The sequence below is a fragment of the Anser brachyrhynchus genome (genome assembly GCF_964034855.1).
Source record: "Anser brachyrhynchus genome assembly, chromosome: 1".
NCBI lineage: Eukaryota > Metazoa > Chordata > Aves > Anseriformes > Anatidae > Anser > Anser brachyrhynchus.
Window position 1 is genome coordinate 188,406,800 of NC_137694.1, and position 25,597 is coordinate 188,432,396.

The following is a 25,597-nucleotide window of genomic DNA, read 5'->3' on the forward strand; positions in this document are numbered from 1 at the left end:
ATATGATCAAATGCTAAATTACAAACTACTGCATTCATAATAATTTATAGGATTTATCCTCATTTACTCAAGCCAAAAGTATTTTCACCATAGTATCCATATTTAAGTTCCTTCTGACTACAAGCTCCAGCTTTATTTCCTATTTCAAACTGGTGGAATATTTTAAAAACAAAAGACTAAGCATGTTTTCTGCATTTTAAATACTACATACCTCCTTTAAGGCACACAAGTAATTTAAAAAATTGAAATCAGTAAAGAAATACTGTACATGAAAGTCACAAAACCAGACCTCATAATATCTGAAAATGCAAATGTTATCTGATATTATTTTATAATTAATCCATCATTGAATATATTTTATAATGATTCCATCATTTGTTAAAAAATTCTAATAAAATGTTCTTTTTTCTTGGCAATAGCAGTAAAGATAGTTGCAAAATACGAATTAAAAAAGGATGACTTGTAATTGTTCATTCTGCAGAATCATGAATGCAGAGGATATATATAAAATAATCTCCTTAGCATTATCTGCCAGATTTCAGATAAAGCATGAGGATATCACACTTAGCTATATCACTTGAGGAAAATAAAAGAGGTAGGAGAATTGAAAAATATTGAATTACAATTCTTTGATTTTTTTTTCTCTCCTGGGAAGGGAACTAAAACAGCATATACCTCCCCAAGTAGCACTGCCAGAGCGGTTTGTTCTGAGATGCCAACTCGGAATCCTTTGCCCCAAACATTTTTGCTAGAAGTTTTACAACCTGGAGGCGTTCTTCATTGTCATTGCTCTGGAAAATGAACATAATTTTTAAAAAACAAAAAAAGTAAACCAGCCATAAAATAACACACCCCAAAAGCAAAATACTGCTTTGAACAGCTTTTAGACTATATAATAACAATATACTTACACAATTCAAAAAAATCATAAAAAATAATAGGTTTTTCTTGTATACAAATGTGTACCTTGAGACAAAAAACCTTCGTTAATGCCGGGAGAAGACAAAACAATGAAGGCAGTGAAAACATAATGCAACACAGAGACAAAAAACCTACTGATCAAAGCCTGGTGGTAAACATAGATGTATAAATCTTTTTAATCATCATTTACAGGTGTTGCTGTTAGGAAATCTGATAACATGCTTATACAAATTTAAACAAATCAATCACAGCACAAAAGTCACAAAACTCATTTTTACTTCTACCTACATGTAAAAGTATACAGTTCTCTTAAACAGAGTTTTATTACAAACATTTAATTAAAAAGTTTTCAGAGCACAGGTTTTTAAAGGACATCAGGTTGAGTACCCAAGATCTGACACACAGAGTATCTGGTCCTAGATTTAAAGTCTGTATTTAAGCCTGTATTTAAAACTGCTAAGTTACAACAGATGCTTTTCTTTCATATTGAAAAAAAACTAACACTGACAAAGATAAAACAAGACCTTCTTCAGTACATTTTCATCAGCACTGGTTTGCATTATGCTTGTTTAATACAATACACGGCATTTGAAGCTTAAAACATGCTTTGGAAATGTGTGCTAATATTTGTGCAATTAACGCATACTTGCAGTTCAAAGATTTTTTTTCTTTTGCTTATTAAAAAAACAACTGGCTGCAACAGTTCTTTGAAAATAGGGCAGTGCAGTCAAGTTGATTGAACACGTTGTTATTCACCCCTTATTATTTCATTCCTCTTTCTTGTAATAGACACGAGCTTTTTCAAATAATGTTCTTTTCCACCATCTTTGATGCTCTTATTAGTTCAACATCACCTTCTGAATTTGACCAAAGAATAAGAGCATAAGGTAGTTGTCAGAGTTCTCTGACAACACCAGCCTTAAAGACCAACTGTTTCTTCTGACTCAATGCCATAAATGGGCTGAAAAGTTTTCTCATATCTTCTTTCAATTCAGCTCCCTAAGAATAGTCAAAGCATATTTAAAATCCTTTTAAGTACCAGAGCAAGACAAGGATGAAGAAATCTCTGACACTGATTTATTACTACATTACATGAAACTATAGTGCTTTTGAATACACCTTAGTATTTAATATTAGCAGCTTTAATAGTAGAGCTATTAACACTTTTCGTCTGTATTTGACTGATTTATCTGACTCAAATTCAGACTGACGTTTTACTGAGTCATCTACAACCTCCTCCTCTTAAACTGCAGTAAATGGTATCTTTTCTTTCCCTGAGTTTCAGCTTACTAGTGTCCATTACATAACGGATTCGGATGCCCTAAAAGAATTTTAACTTTTTTTTTCCCCAGCCTGTAGTAGTCCGACCTCCATTACTCATATCCTATTCCCTCCTGATTAAACCAACTAAATATTAAAAGTACTGCACACCTCTGAATTTCTCTAGGCAATCAACACAGATGCAGAGCAAGTAACCCTGGAAGAGGGGCAGTAGCAGACCCTAAGCATTCAACTGCTTTATTGCATAGCCAGAAGTATAGAAAAAAAAAAGAGATATCTTTTAACGAATTAGCCAAAGAAGCAGCTTTCACTATACTAGGCAGTAATCCAATTACACGATAAGCACCCATGTTTATAGACCTGCTTGTAGAAACAATGAATATTTGTGATTACGGACCAGGAGTATTTGGTACTTTCTAAATTTGTGCCCAGGAGTTGGTCTCCTTGAGATATTCTCATTTAAGACCCTGAAGGTAATAAAATCAACCTGTAGTTGTTAATAAATGAACACATCACTCTCACAGTCTCTCTCCTTATTCTACCTTAATCTACTTTTTTTTCCTGAGGAAAAAATCAGTACGATAAGCTCTAGAAAAACCTCAATCCTTCTCCATCCTATGATGCATTGTGTAACTGAATAGTCATGTTCTTTTGTCTTAGGTATGATCCAACACTCTTGATGCTTAATAGTGTTCCATAAAGACTCACCAATAAAAACCGACACTGAACACTGTTACTTCTAGTTCCCAATACCCTGCTCCCAAGGCTGCTGATCTTCTGCCTACGTCTTATGATGTGTCACTAACCGCTGAAGTTGGTCAGATTGTTATAAGTAGGCAAGCCCAAAAGAACAGGCAGCACTGATAATCCGGGTGGCTTTAGGAGTAGAAGTGGACACAACCTGAAACTTGCCAAAAAATTTAACTACCATGTCCAGGAAGACAGGCAGCTCTAAAGTAATAGAAGTCAACAATTTGCTGACTGTATTCATTAGGTAACATTGGTTTAGTAGAAAAGTAAAACAAAGACAAATAATCCATTACGGTTTTATTCCTAAATACCCCATTCACGAGCTTTTCATTCTCTGGGACATTAAACGGATATTTAATTTCTGTAATACCAATTTCTGAAATTCAAATATCAAATTCAAATGAAGGGACATCAGTTTCAGTTACAAGTTGACCTACACAAGAATAGTCTTATCTCTGTTCTCTCTTGCACCGATAGTACTTTGGGGCCGGATGGGATGCACCCGAGGGTACTGAAAGAACTGGCGGAGGAGTTGGCCGAGCTGCTTTCCATCATTTATCGGCAGTCCTGGCTATCGGGGGAGGTCCCGGTTGACTGGCGGCTAGCCAATGTGACGCCCATCTACAAGAAGGGCCGGAGGGCAGACCCGGGGAACTATAGGCCTGTCAGTTTGACCTCAGTGCCAGGAAAGCTCATGGAGCAGATTATCTTGAGGGTCATCACGCGGCACTTGCAGGGCAAGCAGGCGATCAGGCCCAGACAGCATGGGTTTATGAAAGGCAGGTCCTGCTTGACGAACCTGATCTCCTTCTATGACAAAGTGACGCGCTTAGTGGATGAGGGAAAGGCTGTGGATGTGGTCTACCTTGACCTCAGTAAGGCTTTTGACACCGTTCCCCACAACATTCTCCTCAAGAAACTGGCTGCTCGGGGCTTGGACTGGCGTACGCTTCGCTGGGTTAGAAACTGGCTGGATAGCCGGGCCCAGAGAGTTGTGGTGAATGGAGTCAAATCTGGTTGGAGGCCGGTCACTAGTGGAGTCCCCCAGGGCTCGGTACTGGGGCCGGTCCTCTTTAATATCTTTATCGATGATCTGGATGAGGGCGTCCAGTGCACCCTCAGTAAGTTTGCAGATGACACCAAGCTAAGTGCGTGTGTCGATCTGCTCGAGGGCAGGAAGGCGCTGCAGGAGGATCTGGATAGGCTGGAGCGATGGGCTGAGGTCAACTGCATGAAGTTCAACAAGGCCAAGTGCCGGGTCCTGCACCTGGGGTGCAACAACCCCAAGCAGAGCTACAGGCTGGGAGATGAGTGGCTGGAAAGCTGCCTGGCCGAGAAGGACCTGGGAGTATTGGTTGATAGTCGGCTGAATATGAGCCAGCAGTGTGCCCAGGTGGCCAAGAAGGCCAACAGCATCCTGGCTTGTATAAGAAGCAGTGTGGCCAGCAGGTCTAGGGAAGTGATTGTGCCCCTGTACTCAGCTCTGGTGAGGCTGCACCTCGAGTACTGTGTTCAGTTTTGGGCCCCTCGCTACAGGAAGGACATGGAGGTGCTCGAGCGAGTCCAGAGAAGGGCGACCAAGCTGGTGAGGGGTCTGGAGAACAAGTCTTACGAGGAGCAGCCGAGGGAGCTGGGATTGTTCAGCCTGGAGAAGAGGAGGCTCAGGGGCGACCTTATCGCTCTCTACAGTTACCTTAAAGGAGGCTGTAGCGAGGTGGAGGTTGGTCTGTTCTCCCACGTGCCTGGTGACAGGACGAGGGGGAATGGGCGAAAGTTGCGACAGGGGAGGTTTAGGTTGGATCTTAGGAAGAACTTCTTTACTGAAAGGGTTGTTAGGCATTGGAATGGGCTGCCCAGGGAGGTGGTGGAGTCACCATCCCTGGAGGTCTTTAAAAGACGTTTAGATGTAGAGCTTAGCGATATGGTTTAGTGGAGTACTTAGTGTTAGGTCGGAGGTTGGACTTGATGATCTTGAGGTCTCTTCCAACCTAGAAATCTGTGATACTGTGATACTTCTGTGTCAGTGCTAGATCTCTAAACACATCACTTTTTAATGCCAAGATCAGGCATTAATGGCGGTTCCTCATCAAAAAGGTTAGCTGGATGACTTTCAGTGGGTGTTCTGCTGATCCCGCAGTCCCATTTCCAAAATAAGGTTAAAAAAAATACCAATGAGAGGCAAGCAATTTTTGACACAGCTCTCACATAGTGTTAAACTTTAGCAATACTCCTTTCCTGTTCAGACAGGAAAGCTGTTCAAACCACGGGAAACCAGCACTAGCAGCAGCAGCAACCGCTGTGTGCCAAGAGGAGTACATGGCTTAGTGGGTGACGTTGGTAGTAGGGTGATGGTTGGACCACACGATCTTGAAGGCCTCTTCCAACCTTAATGATTCTATGAGACTTGCAAGGTAGCCAGGCGATTTCTTTGTTGCCCCTGACACCCTTAGTCCACCAGTCATATTCCCCCTCAGGGAGGTTAAGCAATGGTGACCACTTGACAGGAAGCTGTGTCTTCATGTCCCCTGTGGTATCAGCACCAACCAGGAGGATGCAGCTGCCCAGACAAACTCCCAAGGGAACATGCAGCCACCCAGATCTCCAGCTGCAGCGTGCCTGTGTTTTCTACCAGTGCCTGAGGACAGCAGTGAGAGTGTCCGAGGGAGGTACACTCTGGTAGAAGAATTGCTCAGCTTGGTGACTGAGCCTCGGGAGAAAGTGGGCAGTTTGAGGAGCATCCAGGAGTCCAAGCATGAGATTGCCTGGTGGAACCACACTCTACCCTCGCTGGAACAGAAACAATGACTAGGCATAACACCAAAAAGGGGATCCTTTACCCTCCCTCCACCAACCAGAAGGCAGTGGGATTAACTTGAGAGATAGAGGTGAATTGAAACAAGTCTCTGGTCCTTCTCATCTACCTTGCCTTCCCAGATGCCCTTACACAACAGATACGAGACTCTAGAATAGGAAGGACCGGGTCACGATGAGGTGGATGATGATCCATCTATGCCAAAGGAGTCACCAGGGTCATTCTTTGCCTTTAACACCAGTGATAGGCGCTGGGACCTCTGGAGCCCTGGGCTGGAGGACTGCAACTAGGTCCCAGCTGGTATTGAACTTGAATGGCATTTACTGCACTTAAATCTATGGGTCCCAACGGTTTTCATCCCAGGGTACTGAAAATACTGGCCAATGTTATTGTGAAATCTTTCTGGGAGACTGAGAAGGGTCCAAGTTAACAGAAAGCTAGCAAATGTTGTTCCAGTTTTCACGAAGGGCAAGAATGAGGACCCTGGTAATTATGGGCCTGTCAGTCTCACCTTGATGTCTGATTAAATTATGGAGAAAATCATTCTAGGAGTTATTGAAAAGTGCTTGAAATTCAATGCATTGCCTGGTTAAAACTGACATGGCTTCATGAAGGGAATACCTTATTAACTTGATATCCTGTCATGACAAGATTACCCATAATAGGTATGAAGGGCAGGCAGTGACTTTTTTTTTGGGGGGGGGGGGGGGGGGGGGGGGTGGCAGAGAGGAGGGAGAAGGGGAGGACGGACTACCACAGGGGCAGAGGGGGGAGTTAATTTGGCAAAGCTCTTAGTACTATGTAATGGTTAGGCTCTAAGAGCTGTAGTAAATTGAGTAACCTCAGGCTGGCTGCCAGTTACTAGTGGTGTTCCTCAGGGCTCCATTTTAGGGCCAGTTCTCTTCAGCGTTTTATCAGTGACCTGGACACAGGAGTTGAGTACACAAAAAGCAAGTTTGCAGATGATACCAAAGTGGGAGGAGCCCTTGCTTCCCTTGAGGGTAGAGAGGCCATACAGAGAGATCTTGACATACAAGAGCACTGCGCAATGAGAAAACAAATGAAATTTAACAAGGGCGAGTGCCTGATTCTGCACCTGGGACCATGTAATCCTGTACGCACATGTAAGTTGTGACAAGTGGATGGAATGCTGTCCTGCAGAGAGCGGTCGGGGGGTTTTAGTTGATGGCAAGCTCAACATAAATTAACAATGTGCCCCAGTGACCAAAAAGGCCAACTGCATCCTGGGGTGCATCAAGCACAGTTTATCTAACCAGTCACAAGAAGTGACTGTCCCACTCTACTCAGAAACAGTGTAGCCTCACCTTGGTTACTACATGCAGTTTGGGGTTTCACAATACAGTAAGGACATACAAGTATTAGAATGTGTCCAAAGGAGTGCAACAAACACTGTGAAAGGACCAGAAGGCATGACTGAAGAGGAATGGCTAAGAATACTCTTTGGTTTGTTCGGTTTAGAGTAGACTGAGAGATGACCCCGTTGTTGTCTACAGCTTTGTCAAGAGAGGGAGCAGAGAGGAAGGTGCTGATCCCTTCCCTCTGGTGACCAGCAATAGGATGTGAGGGTATGGCTTAAAACTAATCAGGTTCAACAAGTCCAAGTGCAAGGTGCTGCGCCTGGGTTGGAGCAATCCCAGACAGGAGCACAGACTGGGAGAAGAACTCACTGAGAGCAGCCCTGCAGAGAAGGACTTGGGGGTTCTGGTTGATTAAAAGCTTGACTCAGTGCACACTTGCAGCCCAGAAGGCCAACTGCATCCTGGGCTGCACCAACAGAGGGGTGGGCAGCAGGTGGAGGGAGGGGATTGTGCCCCTCTGCTCTGCCCTCGTGAGACCCCACCTGAAGTATTGTGTTCACCTCTGGAGACCCCAACACAAGAAGGACATGGACCTGTTAGAGCAACTGAAAATATTCTTGGGACAGATTAAGACAAAAAAAAAAAAACAGAATAAAGCACACAAGCTGCACATTTCAGAGAACACCAATGAGAATTGGTGAAGAATGCCAAGCATTCTTCATTCGAGTCAACACGTACAATTCTCAACTGAAGTTACCTGTCATCTTGACCAACTGGTCAATATTTGAACCAAAGTGGCAAGGTGGTTGAACACTAGATGGCCACATTGTTTAGATCCTGTGGTGGTTTTACCCTGCTGGCCAGCTCAACTCCATCTACCACAACTGCTCTCTCACTCTCCCTCCTCAATGGGAAAGGGGAGAAAATACGATGGAAAGGGCTCAAGGGGTGAGATAAGAACAGCGAGATCACTCACCAATTATCAGCACAGGCAAAACAGACTCAACATAGGGAGATTAATTTGTTGCCTATTACTTGCACACTAAAACAGTAAGAAACTAAAAGCAAACTAAAAACACGTTCCCTCCCCATCCACCTTCTTCTACATCCTTCTCCAAATGATGCAGGGGAATGGGGGCTACGGTCAGTCCCTGGCACTTCATCTCTGCTGCTCCCTCACGGTCACTCTCTGCCCCTGCTCCCCATGGGGTCCCTCCCCCCACGGGATGCCGTGCTCCCCAAACTGAGCCTGCGGGGGCTGCCCACAGGCAGCAGCTCTTCCGGAACTGCTCCCACACGGCTCCGTACCACGGGGTCCATCCCCCAGGAGCAAACTGCTCCAGCACGGGTCCCCCACGGGCGGCAGCTCCCCCCAGACCCCTGCTCCTGCGTGGGCTCCTCTCCACGGGCTGCAGCTCCAGCCCGGGGCCTGCTCCTGCGGGGGCTCTCCATGGGCCGCAGCCTCCTCCAGGCCACATCCACCTGCTCCACCGGGGGCTCCTCCACGGGCTGCAGCGTGGAGATCTGCTCCGTGTGGGACCCGTGGGCTGCAGGGGGACAGCCTGCTCCACCAGGGGCCTCTCCACGGGCCGCAGGGGAACTGCTGCTGCATGTGTGGAGCACCTCCTGCCCTCCTGCTGCACTCACTTTGGGGGCTGCAGGGCTGGTGCTCACTCCTCTTCCCCAGCTGCTGTTGCACAGCAGTTTTTTTCCCTTACTTAAATCTGCTCCCAGAGGCCCAACCAACATTGCTCACTGGCTCAGCTCTTGCCAGCAGCGGGTCCCTGTGGAGCCGACTGAAACTGGCTCTAACCTGACATGGGGCAGCTGCTGGGTTCCTCACAGAGGCCACCCCTGCAGTCCCCTACTACCAAACCCTTGCCATGTGAACGCAATACAGATCCAAAATAGTAAATATGCACAACAGAGCTACTGAGGGACCTAAGCTCTGTCACAAGTTCTATACTAACAGTTTCATAACCCCACCGTATGTGGCCAAAAATTTGGTCACTGACAGGAAATCCCTTGAATTTTTCTACATTAAAAATAGATAGTCTAGAACTTTCATAAGATCCTTGTCCCATGAAGACAAGGATCTCTTGAAACTCATTCCGCTCCAATCAAAGACATTACTGGCTGATATTGCTTCACGCTGATAAGCACCAGCTCGCTAAGCACGTGGTCAAAGAGCTCCAGAAATTGATGTCATTAAGACAAGAGGAAGGTGGCTGGTGTGGCACTGAAGTGCCTTGGCAGAACTACAGTGAAAAAGCCTCCCAGCAGTGCCAAACACAAGAAAATGGGGGGGGGGGGGGGGGTCATAAGTATGCACAGAACTAGAAAAAGGCAGGCAGCACAGAACTATTTCACCATCAGCACCAATCTCTTTTTATATTCAGTTCAGTATTTCAAGTCGTTCCGAGAGGACATCAGTGGTAGCATACATCTCAGTCTCGGCAACATTACTACAAGTTAATTTACAATGAGCGAGCATTTTACTTTGGGTGGAGGAAGTGTAGCTGGAAAGCCTCCCCTCAGTGTAAACTGACTCATCCCATTCACAGAACAAGATTCTTTAATAATCGCGTCTCCAAAACCTGATCAACTGTCTCCTTGATGTACCTCAAGTAAAAAGGAAGGAAGGATGGATAAACTTGAACGTATTCTTCTTTAATTCCTCAATAAGAAGTAAAATACGTTTATTGTTAGAACATACACAAGGACTTTTTCAAGGGCAATCCCTCAAAGTTGTTAACAGTATTATCATACTTCCAGGAATTCCTATCTTCTCTTTGGATAAGAATTTCCCACTTTGTTGTCAAATGACGTCCCAAAAATTTGATTTTTTTTTTAATTATTAGTATTTTTTTTTAAATTACCAGTAATCGAGTCTCTATAGACTTTGCCTTTGGTAGGGCCACGTCACATTTTTCTTTCTTTCTTTATATGGATGACTAATTATTCTTCCCAATCTATTTTAACGCCCTATGCCCTAATGAGCTGATCTCCATTGTTCATCAGGCTTCACGTGACATGGCCAGCATATTTTTAAAAAAAGAAAAAAAGTTTAGCATCTGTACAAAACCAGCCATTTATCATTCCTTTCTAGTAAAAAGATTTTTTTAGACAAGTCAGAAGAATTTACAAAGAATAGCTCTTTGATAAAAATGGCTTAAACTGAGAAGAAAAAAAATATTTTAAGAAATTGATTTATTTCTTTTCGAATGAGGTTCCATTGGCATGATAAAAAACTGGGTTCTATTCAAATTCATGCAGAACTTGCCAAGCTTGCACCTGAAAATATTTTCTAAAGCATCCCACTGATTCAAACACTTGGTGTCTAGCTCAGAGAAAGTCTACAATGAGTCTACTCCATCTGGCCAAAGTTTTTCTAACTGCTTTTAAAGCCAATTTTAAAGCAAATGCACATTTTCAAAAACAGAGCAATCACCCAATTTATCTTTGAAGACGACCTTCTCATATGTCCACTTCCATTTGTTCAATGCATGCAAGATTAGATCATGTGACACATTCTTGCTCCTCAAAATTTACAAGCCAGCCAATGAGACGGGCACAGCTTTCCTTCAACACCTTCCATTTTAAGAGTAATACAAATCTCTTTAGCAGCAGAGAAGGAATATGAGATCCTGGAACACGGTAACTGTCACACTGCCCCATAAACATTTGAGTATCACCCCTAGTATTTGAATTCTATTATCACACCTGTGTATTCAAGAGCAGTAGCAGACAATCTCAGAGAACAAAAATTCAACATTTCTACAAAACTATGCATGACCTAAACACACTCCACAACCTTCTGTTTAAATATCTAGTAGAGAGCACATAGCACATGCGCTTATATGGCAAAACTCTTAAGCTATGGGCACAGACAAATACATACCATGTACCAAATCTGGAAAAGCCAAAGCCATCTAAACAAACTTTGAATAACATACAGAGCTCACTGAAGTTTATGGTTGTTGTATCATTAAATTTAATTGACCTTCATTCAAAAAGCTAACTCCCCTCTCCCATATTTCATTAGGGACTGCCAAGCTTACCTTTCTCCTGTGCTGCCCATTTGACCCACGGCTTCATCAAGCTAATAGGGATACTGCTGTCCTTTTTTTTTTTTTTTTCCATTCAAAGCAGCACAACATTAGCTGCCTTCCACTGTAAGGTGCTAAATTTTACTGAAATCACAGTCTCTTCTCCAACACTAATAGGCAATTTACCTGGACCTGAATTCGAAGTGCTTGACACTAGCTGCCACTGATTAGTATAAAGCCACAGCTGTTGTTGGAGTGGAAAATACTTAATCATCACTGGCAAGTCTGCGTAAAGAAAGAACTTGTGCTGATCTCACACAAACTGACTGTATTTCATTAATATTTCAGAATATTCATCTTCAGAATACCCTTTTAACCTCAAAATGCCCTTTTAACCACAGGAAGACCTCTCAACTCATTTAAAACAGGATTATCCTATTTTATACAAGAGTTTTTATGTTCTCAGATTTTTTTTTAATCCCTTTTTTTAATATAAAAGATGCGTCAAATTGCATTTGACAACTGATAGGACAAAACAGGCACATATTATTTGTGGTTACAACTTAAGGCACCCAAAAAAGGCACTTGAAGCAACAAGACGATTCATACAGTAGCAGTACCTGTGCTGGGAAGAGCCACAAATGGCACTGGAGTTTAACAAGAGATAAAGCATTAAGTAAGAGCAGTAAGAATGTAGCTACTTAAATTTACATCTCTTGGAAACATTTTAACACTGGATATTACAAATGCTAAGTGTCAACCACATTACCCTTAGGGTTTTAGGCCTCAAGAAAAAACTAGACCAAGGTCTGAGGAGACGAAAAACAGCGAAATACACGTTTTTGATCTCAGAAGAATATACTAAACAAAGAGCAGAAATGCAGACATAAAAAAATGTCTTTTAAGTTAAGAGGTATTAAGAAACTAGGGAAAGGCTGAGAATCAAAATCACCCAGTTGAAGGAACAGAAGTTCCTAGAGCACTAAAAGAAAACAAGTTGACAAAGTTGTGTTCCTACTAATCTTACTGATTCCAATGGTAAAATGGGATACGAACGAGAAGCCAGTATTGAAATACTGGCACATGTGAGTCAACGAAGGAGCCAAGCGTGGCACATTAGGAGCACAAAGATGATTCAAGAAGCTGCAGTTTTAAATGGACCTAAAGATGGAAAGATTACTGCAATTATGGCTATGAAAAAAGGGTGCAGCACCAGTTAAAATTAAATCTCTTGAGTAATAGCTTCAGAAATAGTGTTTTTACTGGAGTGAGAATAATTGTTCTCCACCCCCAAGAACAGATATTAAGGGCTAAAAAAAGGTGTGCTTTATAAAAAGACAGCAAGAAGTAAACTGGGCCCCACTTCTTTCATAAATGTGAATAGAAAGATACAGCCACTAAAAACAACTTGTACAACCATGTAGTGTATCTACCCAGGAAACATTAATGAAAAGATAACAGGCATGAATAAACATGCCTGTAATGCCTGTAAAATGTAATAAACATTACAATGAGAACTGGCCACAGGTTCTACAAAACTAAAGCCTCTCCTCAATAATTAAAATATGTGCGAATTTAGAAGTCGCCCACTGCACACTAGCTTTTAAGTTCAGTAAGTAATCACTTTCAAACTTAGCAATAAAGTAATCAAGCTCCCCACTTCCACAGACACCTTGAAAAATGACTAAATGAATAAAGGTTGAGCAGAAAAAAAGAAGTATCAGCTGTTATACTGAGTCTCTGCAAGTGATGGAGATGCTATGAAACGGCAGAAAGTCAAAAAGGAAAAAAAAGCTATTAAAATAGGTACAGTGCAAAGACAAGCTATTTTTCAGATGGAAAAAAAAATTTAAAAAGATAGACATCATTGTAGCAATGAATCCAAGACATATTTCTACGTTTCCACCTGTGACAGACTTCCTATTTAAAGAAAATAGTCACTGCATCAGTTTCCATTAGCAGTGGGCCCAGTTTATCCCTTCCAGACCTCACTATTGTGAACAGATGTAGTTTCTCTGTACAGCTAGCAGCACAAAGTACTTTCAACATATTAAAGCCCTTCATAACAAATACTACGGTAAACCAAGAGAACAAACCAGATCAGATTCAAGCCATTAAAAAAAAATCAACTTGTTGTTTGAAAAACAGAAGCCTAAAAACACATGCACACAGACACTGTAGGTTAATACAGTTGAAGTTAAATTACTCTTAAGCACTTTTATGAGTATTCTTTTAAACAACGCAGACTTGTTTTACATATAAATATTAGTTTCATATGCCAAATAATTTGTGATGAACTCGTCAGTACAAAATCGTATCAATAGTGAAAAGCATACATGTGTTTCAAATAGACAGAAAGTATAAGAAATGCTTACCTTAAGTTTGAATTCAAGCTGGGGTAGAACAGAAAGCAAGAGGTGACTGTCGATATTGTATAGCTCCAGAATAAGGTCAAACACATGCTCTGACAGGTCACTAATTGACGTTTTCCCAAGCATAAGAACCTGATTGAAGAACTAGGAAATAAAACAGACTCTACGTTAATAACACAAGTATACATACACTTTTCTAAATGCTAAGCCTGTCTACTGCTAAATCTACCTTGTAATCTTACAGTAATAAAAAAAGGGGGGGGGGGGGGCAGAACACGGCTGCATAGTTGAACTCTTAAATATACAAATCTGTTTTGTACTCAAAATTACACATAAAGGAAAAACATATGAAAAGTAAAGAAGAGTAATGCTTAGTTTACTGCAGCAAGGCTGCAAATAATGTAAGCAACACAGCTTTACAGGGGTCCCACTGCATCAAATCTTTTTATAATGTGACTATATTTACAGTTATTGCACTACTAAGAATAATCACTTAACTCTAAAACCATTCCAACCTTTATACAGAACAAAGCTGAAACAACTGGCCAGCTGATAGGTTAAGAAGTTGTAAACAAATATGTAGTAATTAGTAACTGACTATTCCAGAATTTATATTTACAAGCAGCATAATGCAGCTGTAAAGCAATTATTTCTTAATAAACTTGATGGGTTTGAGAGAAACTTCATAAATGTCAGATATTGATTCTATATGACATTCAGCTATATCCTCTCCAAATAGATGGGTAAATAACTAAATAAGGAGTCTGCTACCTCCTACTTTGCGGGGAGGGGGGTGGTAAGGCATAATTTTGCAAATTTGTATTCTCTTTGGGTGAAAACATTACAAGTGTGGCTAAACAGATTATATTATTTCCACCTGCCAGCAAGTTGACAGAATCCATTTAAATGGCACTTCAGTTTCCTTTTACAAACTTAAGCATAGGGGTAGTGATGCTAATCAGTCCTGACAAGATTAATCATTATCAGTAAAGAAACTAAAAACATGAAAACAATCCCTATCTAGGTTATAAAGTGAATCCCAACAAATGATGCAATAAAAAAAAAATCAACAGGTTCCAGTAATGTTGACTAAGTAAAAACTGATAGGTGTATTTCATTAGAAGTTAAGACTCTCTAACCATCTTGTAGGAAAGTCTTTCTTTCCTGGAAGCGGAGTTGCCTGGAACGTATATATTCCTGGTTAGACAATTAACTCCTCCTGTGTCTTTAATATATTTTAAGAAAGAAAATAATGCTCAAAGAAACCAGACAGCATACTTCCCACTTGTGGGAAACCAAGAACAGAAGAATGTATGTGCACATTTTCCATAAGAGGAAGATTCTTATTGTACAGACTTCCTTAAGACCACAAAATGTCACCCAGTTTGTAATCTAACCTTGCAGCTAAGCAACATTAAAAACACATTCCCAAGCAATCCCTCCCCAAACAGCAGGTTTGACTAACAGGTTTGGAGTGAGTTTTCACTAAAATTTTTCTTGAATCTTAAAAGGTAACTACTTCCCAAATACCACAGGTGTTACAAGTCAGAAAGCAACAAAAAGCATTAAAGATTTTCCACTGTTTTCGAGCTCTTGAGGTTTTGGATACATGCCAGAAGACGTGCTAAATCCTTAACTACTTTTAAAAAAGCATAATTCCTTCTCCTGTTGTGCAGCTTAATTCAGAGCATACTTATGCCTGACCTTTTCTGCCTCTCAACCCTCTTCTGCACAGACTGATGTCTTTTACTACGCTTAACTTGGCTACTGTCCTCAATCCACTCAATTTTCCTTCTTGCTATCTATTTTTAGAGTCTATCTCCTCCTCTTCCTGTGACAATGGCATTGAAGTTCTGCTCTGTCTTCACTTTTTTTTTGGTAAGGAGATGAGTGAGACTATTTAGAAGTAAAGAAAAGAACTTTGCCACAAGAATAATGTGTTTATACATATTTATCAGAACAATACATAAATACGTTTGGTCTTCTGGTCACATTCAGGATAAGAGAGCGAGGCCCCCCAACACAGCAGAAAGTGAACTACCCCATTTTAGTGAACAAAATTGTTAAGGGCTTATTAGTTTCTATATGTTAAAGAAACAGACTCAAAGGGAAAGTGCTTAATTAATATAACAATTAACTCAAAGAACAATTGAGACTTTCTAAAGTTACCCAGCCCTAATTGACTATACGTAATTTATTCCTTTTATAATACAGCTTAGTGTTCAAAAATTCATTGATTTCCATATTTGCTTGCAGTCTTCACTTACATTAGTAATGTATGGTTCAATTGCTTGTGCTGTCCTCTTCAGTAAAGCCTTTGCCAAATCATAGGCTTGCTTGTTTAAATTCTGAAAAAATAAAAATTTTAAGCACATATATTATCCTTAAAAAAATAATCATGAGAGTTCATATTTACCATACACTAGTAAATGCATTAAAGAAATAGCCTCTTCTTTTTATACTTTCAGTGATAAAGGTAATACAGTCAGATCAAAACCAAGTCCAAACAAAGCTTTGAAAACTTCAGTGGTGATGTTGAGAAAACTTTCCCCATAAACCAGTTTACTTTTCTGTTGCCCTTCTAAGCTTGACACACAATGTCAGTTCCTGCATGTTACTGCTGTTCTTTATCAGCTTTGCCCAAAACCAGGAAAGCACTGTGAAGCAACTTTGAGGCATTTACAGTCAACACAGCCTCTGAACAGGACTGTGATACCAAGTACAATTCTGCCCTTGCATCAAGCAGCCATCCGTCAACCATCAGCACAGTATCTTCATAGTGTCTCTCAGAGATGCTTGGTCTTTTGGACTCAGAAGAAAAACCTTCAATCCATGCGCATGAAGAAAAACTACTTTCTTGATTTGTTAGGTTCTTGTTAAAACATTACAAGCCACGCCTTCCTACGCCTCCATTTCTTTAATTGAGTTATTACCATCATCATCATGTCCTTCCCATCCCAACACAAAGGGGATGCTACCTACTTTCTCCAATTTTTATACTATGTTTTCCAAAAATTGTCAGAACAAAATGCAACCTAGCCCTTGACACCCACTCCAGACTTCACTGACACACGAAGTACTCGATACCAACAAATACATATAACCTTTTAATAGCTAAAAGTCTCCATAAAAATACAATCCTTCCTGTTTTGGTCTTCACAATTTAAAATAATAATTAAAAAAAAAACAGCATATTCAAAAGAAAACAGTTTTAAAGGGTAGTTTGGTTATGTACCTCATCTATAAGGAGGAATATATATCTTGTTTTAGCATAAAGAAAAGCAAACACAAGATGCACTGCCACACCCAGATGCATACACAAAACTTATCATATATATATCGCCTGTATATGCTTAGTCTGTGTTGCTCTCTCAATTTAAAAAAATTTTACAAAGATGGATTGTTTCACATCCATAATTCCAGAAACTGTATAGAAATACAGGCTTGTAGACAGCAGCGGGAACAGATTCACGTTTTGTGTTAATATAAAACAAAAGAAGTCTTTGACTTGCCTACTGACAGAATTAAGTGTCTGAAGTCAGGACTATGAAGTCCAAGTCTGAAGTACCTATTTCACTCAGAGCCACTACAGAACGTGAATAAAAAATGCAGTTCTGGAGAGATACTAAAATGCTTTCAGAAAATGCTAACATAGTAAGAAATTACCAAAGCCCAGCCTGCAGTGAATCCTACCGTCTTCTAAAAAGCCACATGTGAATATAAATGAGGAAAAAAATATTAGCTTTTGTAGAAACAAATCAACTACAGGAAAACTGAAACATAGCTATCACAGCACATTAGGAACAGAAGAGATATGAAATTAAAGTTCAGAAGCTAAAGTTCAGAAGCAGTTCGGCGATTACCCTCTGCTATGAAAACATATTTTGCTTGCTTAATATTTATCATTCTACAAAGCCGACTGCCATCGTCACAGTTGAGAAACAAGTCATAGTATTTTCAAGACCAGTTAAATTGTAACAAAAGGAAAGCCAAAATTTATTGTCAAAGTTACGGCAATTTAAGCTATTAACTACTTGGAGACGTGATACAAAAAATGTCCTAAAATGACTGATCGGCGTTCTTAGAACAAGTTCCTTCATTTTACCGAGACTGACTTTGAAATGAGACATCTCAGGCTTATGAACATCAGAAATGAATAGCTTCATTTCAATCTTTCCCCCAATTTAAGATCAATTTTGAGCATTTATTTTCCCCTGAAGAAAAATAAATCAGTGTCTCTTAACTTTCAACCTCATAATTTTTCCCTTCCATGACCTAAACAAGATGTAAAAGACTGCCAATGGTTGGCTCTTGCAAAATTGTAGAGCTGTTCCACATCACAGAACAGGGAAGGTTCTACATGCTACATTGTTCTTTATGGCTAATATTTTTTTACAAAAAGTTTCCACCTGTAGCATTTGTTTTCTGTTTTGTAAGAATTGTGACCACCCAGGAAATAAAGTGCATAAAAAGCAATAATAAGAACTGTATGCTGCTGGCAGTTACTGCTCCGATCCTTCTTGACTTCCACCATTCACCTCCACCAAAACCAAGGAACCAGCCTCCACCTGGGCCAGCGTGAGCTCTACATCCCAAGCGAGATGCAATTGCCATGTAAACCAAGCCCGAAGAGCATACCTCGCACAGCAAAGCTCCAACATGCAGGCCTGCTTTGATTCACACGAATTACATTTTCGGCTTGTATCTTTCACACAGCAGATGATATTTGGAAAAAAAAAAAAGCTGTCGTAACTCATCTACACAACTACTACTAACTAAAATTTTAAAAATTAAACATGATTCTTGCACGTAGCCTTAGGAAAAGAAGTCTAAAAGAACAAAGATCTTCCATAATTAAACCACTAAATATCAGGCAAAAGATCTCCCAACACCATAACGTCTGCCGAGACAAATGCCTGAAGTAACAATTTCCAACCCTGAGTAAATTACTCAGGCTTCATCCTATATAAAAAAAAGCTGAGAAGAAAAAAAAGTCTAGATCCCAAAAGGCTAAAGAAGGTAACTATTTTCTTCCCATGGCTCATGAACTTGATTTAATTCTGCTGGCCCTTGAATGTCCAGAAGCCGTACTTTGTTTTCTTCAAAATGTCAAAGAATTCTTATAAGCACATGAGAAAGTTTTCTCTTCCTTTTTCCAGTTCCAGGATACAGACAAAAGCAGGAAAAAGCAGTATTGCCTTAGTTGACAGGAAACCATGAGCAATCCAGGCCAAAACCCAAAAGGTTCAAAAGAACTTTACAAACCATCAAACTTACCTTTTGGACTAATAGAATAGCCATCAAGACTCTTTAAACTTCTCACAAAGGAGAAATGTTATAAGGTAAGAGCTAACTTCACATATTCCTTCTTTTCTTTACCTAAAATCTTATACGGCTATCCTCTGTCCTATCTTTCTCCACATTCAGGAATAAAAAAATATATGTACTTCAAGATCTTTTAATGATTTAAGAAAGCCTTCACTGATGGGGACAATCAACTAGGATGCCTCTAACAGCACAGAAGCATCCCGTGGGGATAAGCTTTCAAGAGTCCCAAAATGGGTAGAAATGAAACCACCAATTGACTCAATTGGCTTTTTAAGCTTAGAAAGCCTTCAGCAATAACCTTCAAAAGACAAACCACCTTCACCAACCGTAAGATCTCTCTGCTGTGTGAACTCCTACCATGATTTTTGAGTACATATTGCTAACATCAATATCTTTCAGAAGCATAAAAAAATAAGTTTTGTCACCTTATTTTTCATAGCTATTCTTCTCCAGCGAAACTGGAGAAAACTTGTGCTGCAGACAGAAGCAGCAGCGGCAGCCTCCCTTGCAGCGCGGCACAGACCTGTTTGGGGATCAATGGGCAATGCTCTCCAGGATGCTTTGCCCCAGAGCCAAAACCCAGTGGTGTCGGTACAACGGGGTTGGTAGCAGTGGAAATACACGCTGCTGATTTTTTTTCCCCAGTTACTTTTTCCAGTTGCCCCATAATGTCCAATTTAACAGCTCAAAGCAATTATTAGTGAAATAAGTTGTACTCACACTTTAAAAGCAGAAAACTAATGCAGGTCCCTCATTTTTCCTCAAAAAGACTAGCTAGCACCAACCCAGTCCTTAATTTTCTAACTGTACAACTAAAATCAAAGTGTCAAAACCATATCTAGAGCCAATGTTCCTAAAAAAAAATACATTTTAAACATCATTTTCTCAGAATTAGAGAAGAACCTTCAAGTTGATCCTTCTTATCAAGGGCACAGCAGTAGAACCGGCACCCAAGAGCACCTCACAAGCAGCTTGAACAGATTCTCTGGTTCTTCTGAGGGAGAGGGAGGGAAAACAGGTTTTTAGGGATGGCTGACAATACAGAGAAAGCTGAGCTGAAGTGTTGCCAAGATAGATAACACTTATTATTAAGCAATTTTCTAATAGAGCCAGTTAGGAATTTAATTGTCACTATCGCTTTCCTAGGACGATAAGCATGTAAATCATGTGGGATTCCCTGTAGTACTCCTGAGGCTGAAAAAGGAACACACTGGCAAACACTCAAGGAAATAAAGCACAATTTGCCTGCTAACGAACTGCACAAACACAAAAGTGTTTGCAGGCGCTACCATAAAGGTTTTATAAGCTAAAAAGACAATTCAAAGAGAAAGGAAAGCTATTAATTTTTCTTGAATTTTTATATTGACTACCTCTCCCTTCGCTCTGGTCTTTTCTGGGCTTAGTTCACTAAATTTCATTCCCTCTTAACTAAATTTTATTCCCTCTTTATATAATCCTATCACAGGAATTTCAGTGGAGTTCATAGAAAGGAACAAAGAAGCCAAACCACAAAAGCAAGAAAATGATTAAACAGCAAAGGAATTCAGAGCTGGGCACATGGTCCAACAAATTAAGTTTGTTGTTTTATTTTATTATCCGGTCTCTGCTGTACTACTACTCAAGCAAGCCTAACATACCTGTTTTCTGGTATTAGCATCGGCCACTTTCATTCAGATTTACATCAACGCAGCTTTTATTGACCAAGAGTGATGGATTACTAACTCAAGGGAGCTAGAACATCTTAGACTAGATCAGTAATTACTATTATTATTATTATGGCAGGCAGACATTTGATAGCATACCAGATTCTTGCTGTGCTCCTTATGCCGGAGTTTTTGCAGTCATCCTGCTAGCACCATTGCTACTTCAATTTACCACACAGAACTATGGACCAGATCTGGCACTTCTCTTAGGAGAAACACTGACCTTGATTTTAAGAGGAACCAGCACTGAAGGAACCTTTAGTAAATTGCTCGTTTAATTACTGTAACTCTTAAAAAATATTCGTATAATTTTAGTATCAAAACCCAGCCACTGGTCCTTAGCATCCAGGGTGCAAAGCTAGAGGAGCTGTTTGAACCTTCTGTTCCCAATGCACACTTACAGACTGCTCCTTTGAAAAATTACATAAAAAATAAAAAATTAAAAAATACATAAAATTAAGCTCCTCGAGTCTTCAAACTACCATTACCCAATACAACCGTTTATACACCAGAAGTTGTACTAGCTGTATCATTATTTTCCAGAATAAAATCATTCAGTTCACTCCACAGTCCCTCATGTGTACAACACTATTTCTGGCTGTATGCAAAATATATGCTTTGCCTGTGTCTTCTGCTGTGAATATCGTTGTCTCACATACGTCTCATCTGATTATTTGCAAATCTGAGTTAATAACAAATCTATGCTTTTTTCACTCCATCAAAAATATTCCTTTGGTTCCCAGGGAATCCAGCTAGATAAGGATTCACTACTTACCATTACATCAACACTTGCCATCATGTCATTTTTTGGTCAGTCTGGTTTTGGATTTTCCTTTCGTATAGCCCGTACAGCCTAACAGCTAGATCAGCCAAATCATAGTTCTTTCCTACAGTGGACCTTAAACTTAATCCCCTTGTGGTTTTATGCTTAGTGGAAACAAGTGGAAAAATTCTCACTCTGAATTCAATACATGCTCCCAATGCGACATTATCCACCTAACCATTGCCTGTAGCTGCTATGTAAGCTCCAAAATTTTACATTAACATTATATGAAGATACTGAGATGAAACAAAAATCTTAGAAGCTTCTTTCCATTAATGTGAAAAAGGGTAAAAAAATTAAAACAAAGTTAAAACTACTCAGGACATGGACCAAAGTTACAAAACTACTTCAGTTAAAAAGCAACCTATAAACTAGTATCCTATCCAAAGAGTCAAAGTTTTTTTCAATCAGAGACAGAAGAAAACAAAACCGCAAATTCCTTATCCCGATAAAATGTCCCCAGTCAATAACTTTAAATCCATTATAAAGCAATTTTGTTTCCGTGCTACAGCCAAACTAACAGGATACAAATTACTCAATTTAAAATCAGTTTATTAAGCCTGAATCAAAAAAAACAATACATCTGAATCAAGTTCAACACAGGTCACACAACGAAACAAAGAACAAGTGCTTAACTGAGAATATACAAACTGATGTATACTGCATACTCTTATTTTTATTTCTTGTATTCCAAGGCTTTACTTTGTAAACCTGAATTTTAGCTACACAATTTTCAATCTGGTCCCAGCTTAAAAGTAGTAGACCCCTAAATGACAGAGCTAAAACATTTCAAATTAAAATAAAGAGATTAGCCTATACAAAACATTTTGCCTTTCACTGTTAGTAGAAAAATAAGTAACACGTTGATTATTTATTGAAACTGATGGCCTTACCACAGGCACAACACGTTGTGCTACTTGCTACATTTTTCAGAGAGCAAAAATCCTTCAGTTAACATCCACTCACATTACAGCTTCTAAAAAGCATTAAAAAAGTCTTCTTCCATAAAACATCCCCTTCTCCCCACTCCCCCCCCCACCCCCCCAAAAAAAAAAGCTGTTTTGGACATGCACAACTGTCCAAAATCCAGCTAAGTACACATTTCCTAGATAATTCCCATAACCTGGGTTCTTCAGACACCGCTGTTTCTGAACAGTTTGTTCTAGGCCTACATCAAAACCATGCTGACACGCTTCCAATGACATCAAGTCAACATTTATAACTTTTTCTCTTCTGCTTAGGGCAGCACAATATTTTGAACTGTTGATACAGCATTACACTAATTAAAAATTTTTCAAAAGACTTTTTTTTTAATTTTCAAAGACATTTTTCAAATGTACGTCTTTATATAAAACATCTGCCAGTATTGGCCATGTAACAAAAAACTGTAAATTCATATAACATTAAAGCTTTAAAATGACTTTGCTGATACTTTGATTTATGCCAAGTGAATCAAAGCAATAAAATGATACTGAATTTTACAGCCATTTAAACTGATTTGTTTGCTAAAGAAATCCAACTGAGAGGAACACATTTGCTACAGTTATTCTCTCAGTGGAATCTAAATATCTGAATGTATACATATATATAATAAATTTTAATCAAAACAAATTAAACTACTAAGTCTTACCTTATGTGCAGGCACCAGATTAACTAACACTGTATCCAAAAGTTCCTGTGACACGGTATCTCCCTCACAAATGATAGAGCTCATGAGATCAACCATGTGCATGTGTACTTTTTGGTTATGACCGTTGCTGAAATTAAAAACAAGAATCCTTAGCGTACCATTTGTATAAAACAGAAGCTTCCAATCAGAATGTTCTTCAAGGTAATACCAAAGAAAAACAAGGAAGAACAATATTGATCAAATCACAAGTTTCCTTACGAAGTCAAACTACTTAGGTTTCTGTCCTGCACACACCACTTCTCAAAATGTTCTCAAATCTCATGCCCTCTCTGTTTACTACATTAAAAGAGAAAATGGACCGTATCTGGCCCTACAGTAAGAATAAAATGGAATATTAGAAAGTCTTTCCCTTTTACTCAACACCTTTGAGTTCACGTATGGAAGAGCACTTTGTCCAGTGCTGGGCTTCCCAGTACAGAAGAAACATGGATATAAAGGAGTCAGTCCAGCAAAGTGCCACAAAAATGATTACAGGACTGGAGCAGCATTCTTACAAGGAGAGGATGACAGCTGGCTTGCTTATTTTTTGTTTTAAAGCCTCAAGAAGAGAAGGTTTGGGAACAACTTAACATATTTAAATATGTTGGGAGTACAGGACAAAACACAGACTCTTCTCAGTGGTGCCCAGTGACAGGACAAGGGGCAATGGGCATAAGTTGAAATGCAGGTAATAACATTTAAACATAAGATTTTTTTTTTCCTGTCAGGGTGACTGAACAGATTGCCCCAAGAGGCCATAGGTTCTCCATCCTTGAAGACATTCAAACCCTAACTGGCTACCCTTCTGGGCAACCTGCTCCAGCTGTCCATGCTTTGAGAAGGGAGAGGTGGACCAGATGGTCTCCAGCAGCACTTTCTGGTACCCACTGGCCCCATCCAAGATTTTTATAGCAAGAATCCTCCAATTCTCTTAGAACTGTACATTGTACCATTCACTTTCAATTTCAAGAACATGGTAAAATAAATGCATTAAAAGACAATCACAGTAAATTTAATTGGAAAAAACAGACAATTTGCAGTGTATCTTGTTAAATTAAAAAAGACAGAACTGACAGTCTGTTACATTTCTACTGCTGCTTTTAGTTAAACTGAATTAAGGGGGTATCAAAATTAAGCTTGTTAATGCTGAAAGTTACCCAATAGACAGAATACGTAAGTGAGAAACAACTCACCTAAACCATGCAATAAAATAATCGTGGTGACAGTACTTACTTTATTACTGAAAACAGTGTTCTGTACAGTTGTGTAAAAATCTCATTGCTGTCTTCTAATTCAAAGCATATGTTATACGACTTCACCCAAGCAATGTTCTAAGTTGAACAGGAAAAACATAGAAGCAGTGAATAAAAGATTTAGTTTAAAAATCACATTTAAGATTTATCACGAGATAAGTTATCAAGCTTACCTCGAGTAAATAAAAATATCGATTGAACTGGGGGCTTTTTGTATCTTCTAAACCCTTAAGTTGCCTTGTTATGAACATAAATATATCCTGAAAAGAAAAAGTGACATCTAATCAACTGCAATGAAACTTTTAAAGCTATAGTAATTACCTGTTTAAATCACTAATATTCAACAGTACAAAATATGCAGTAATGACAGACACTATTTCACTGTCCAAAAAAACCCAAAATCTACAAAATATCTCAGAGTATATCAAGGAGTAATCTTAAAATGCTTCACCTCTTTATAAAGCGTTGAGGAAGTGCCATTTTTCAGAGGAAACAAAATTTTATTTTCCAAAGAAAAATACTCAATTTGACAAACAAAACTGCAATTGCCTGACATGCTGCAGAAGTGAAAACGTTATTCACAAGGACAACGAATTTTACATTTTTACTGTATGCTACAACAGGTTTGGACTGGAGAGAAGAGGAAAAGCAGAAACCAACTGCAGCTTTCCGAGAGTATTATTAACAGGCTTATACTGCAGCATCTATGCATGTCTCAATCACCATGCTACTGACAGACCACATCTCTTGCAAAAGACAGGTAAAAACAACAAACCAGGTTTCCCCTGCTTTCCATATCAATTTTCAGCACCACAAGACTTCTTTAGAAAAAGTCTCACACAAAACAAATTTAAGCAGTTTAGAAGGAACAGCCAATCATGAACAGAACGGAAACACACAAGAAGGTGTCTTTCTAAAATGCTTTTTACATTTAAACAATGAATACCTGGAAATACCTAACTACTAAATCAAATCAAAAAGATTGATAAGTATCATCATCATTCAGAGATAGTGTTCTCAACTTCAAGTGTATCCATAACAATTTATCTAATAATTTAGGTGAAAATAAATTCCCAAGTATATAAAGTCATCATAAATACACAAAAGCCTTACAATTAGCCCTGAGAAGTTTATTTAGAAGAAAGGAATTGTAATATAACTTCCACATTAGGATACACATATGTACATGGAAAGCTTATGAGCTTCTTCCCCTCCTGCCCCTGAAAGCTTTTCTATGATGTTTTCAAATGACCATTCAACCTTGCCCCATATTCCCCGAAGAACAATGAAACAGACAAAAAATGAGAACGTGGTTCC

General features: G+C 39.5%; 1 protein-coding gene across 5 annotated transcripts in view; it reads right to left on the reverse strand.

The window, feature by feature from the left end:
- The window catches only part of PDS5B (PDS5 cohesin associated factor B), a 113,395-nt gene that overhangs the window by 57,894 nt on the left and 29,904 nt on the right, over nt 1-25,597 (reverse strand). For all 5 annotated transcript variants that reach the window (XM_080577417.1, XM_080577414.1, XM_080577416.1 and 2 more), the window contains exons 4-9: nt 24,454-24,540; nt 24,261-24,358; nt 22,989-23,115; nt 15,772-15,852; nt 13,508-13,648; nt 676-791 (exon numbers count right to left, since the gene is read on the reverse strand). In XM_080577417.1, coding sequence (XP_080433543.1) covers nt 676-791; nt 13,508-13,648; nt 15,772-15,852; nt 22,989-23,115; nt 24,261-24,358; nt 24,454-24,540 — 650 coding nt within the window. The remainder of the gene's footprint in view (nt 1-675; nt 792-13,507; nt 13,649-15,771; nt 15,853-22,988; nt 23,116-24,260; nt 24,359-24,453; nt 24,541-25,597) is intronic.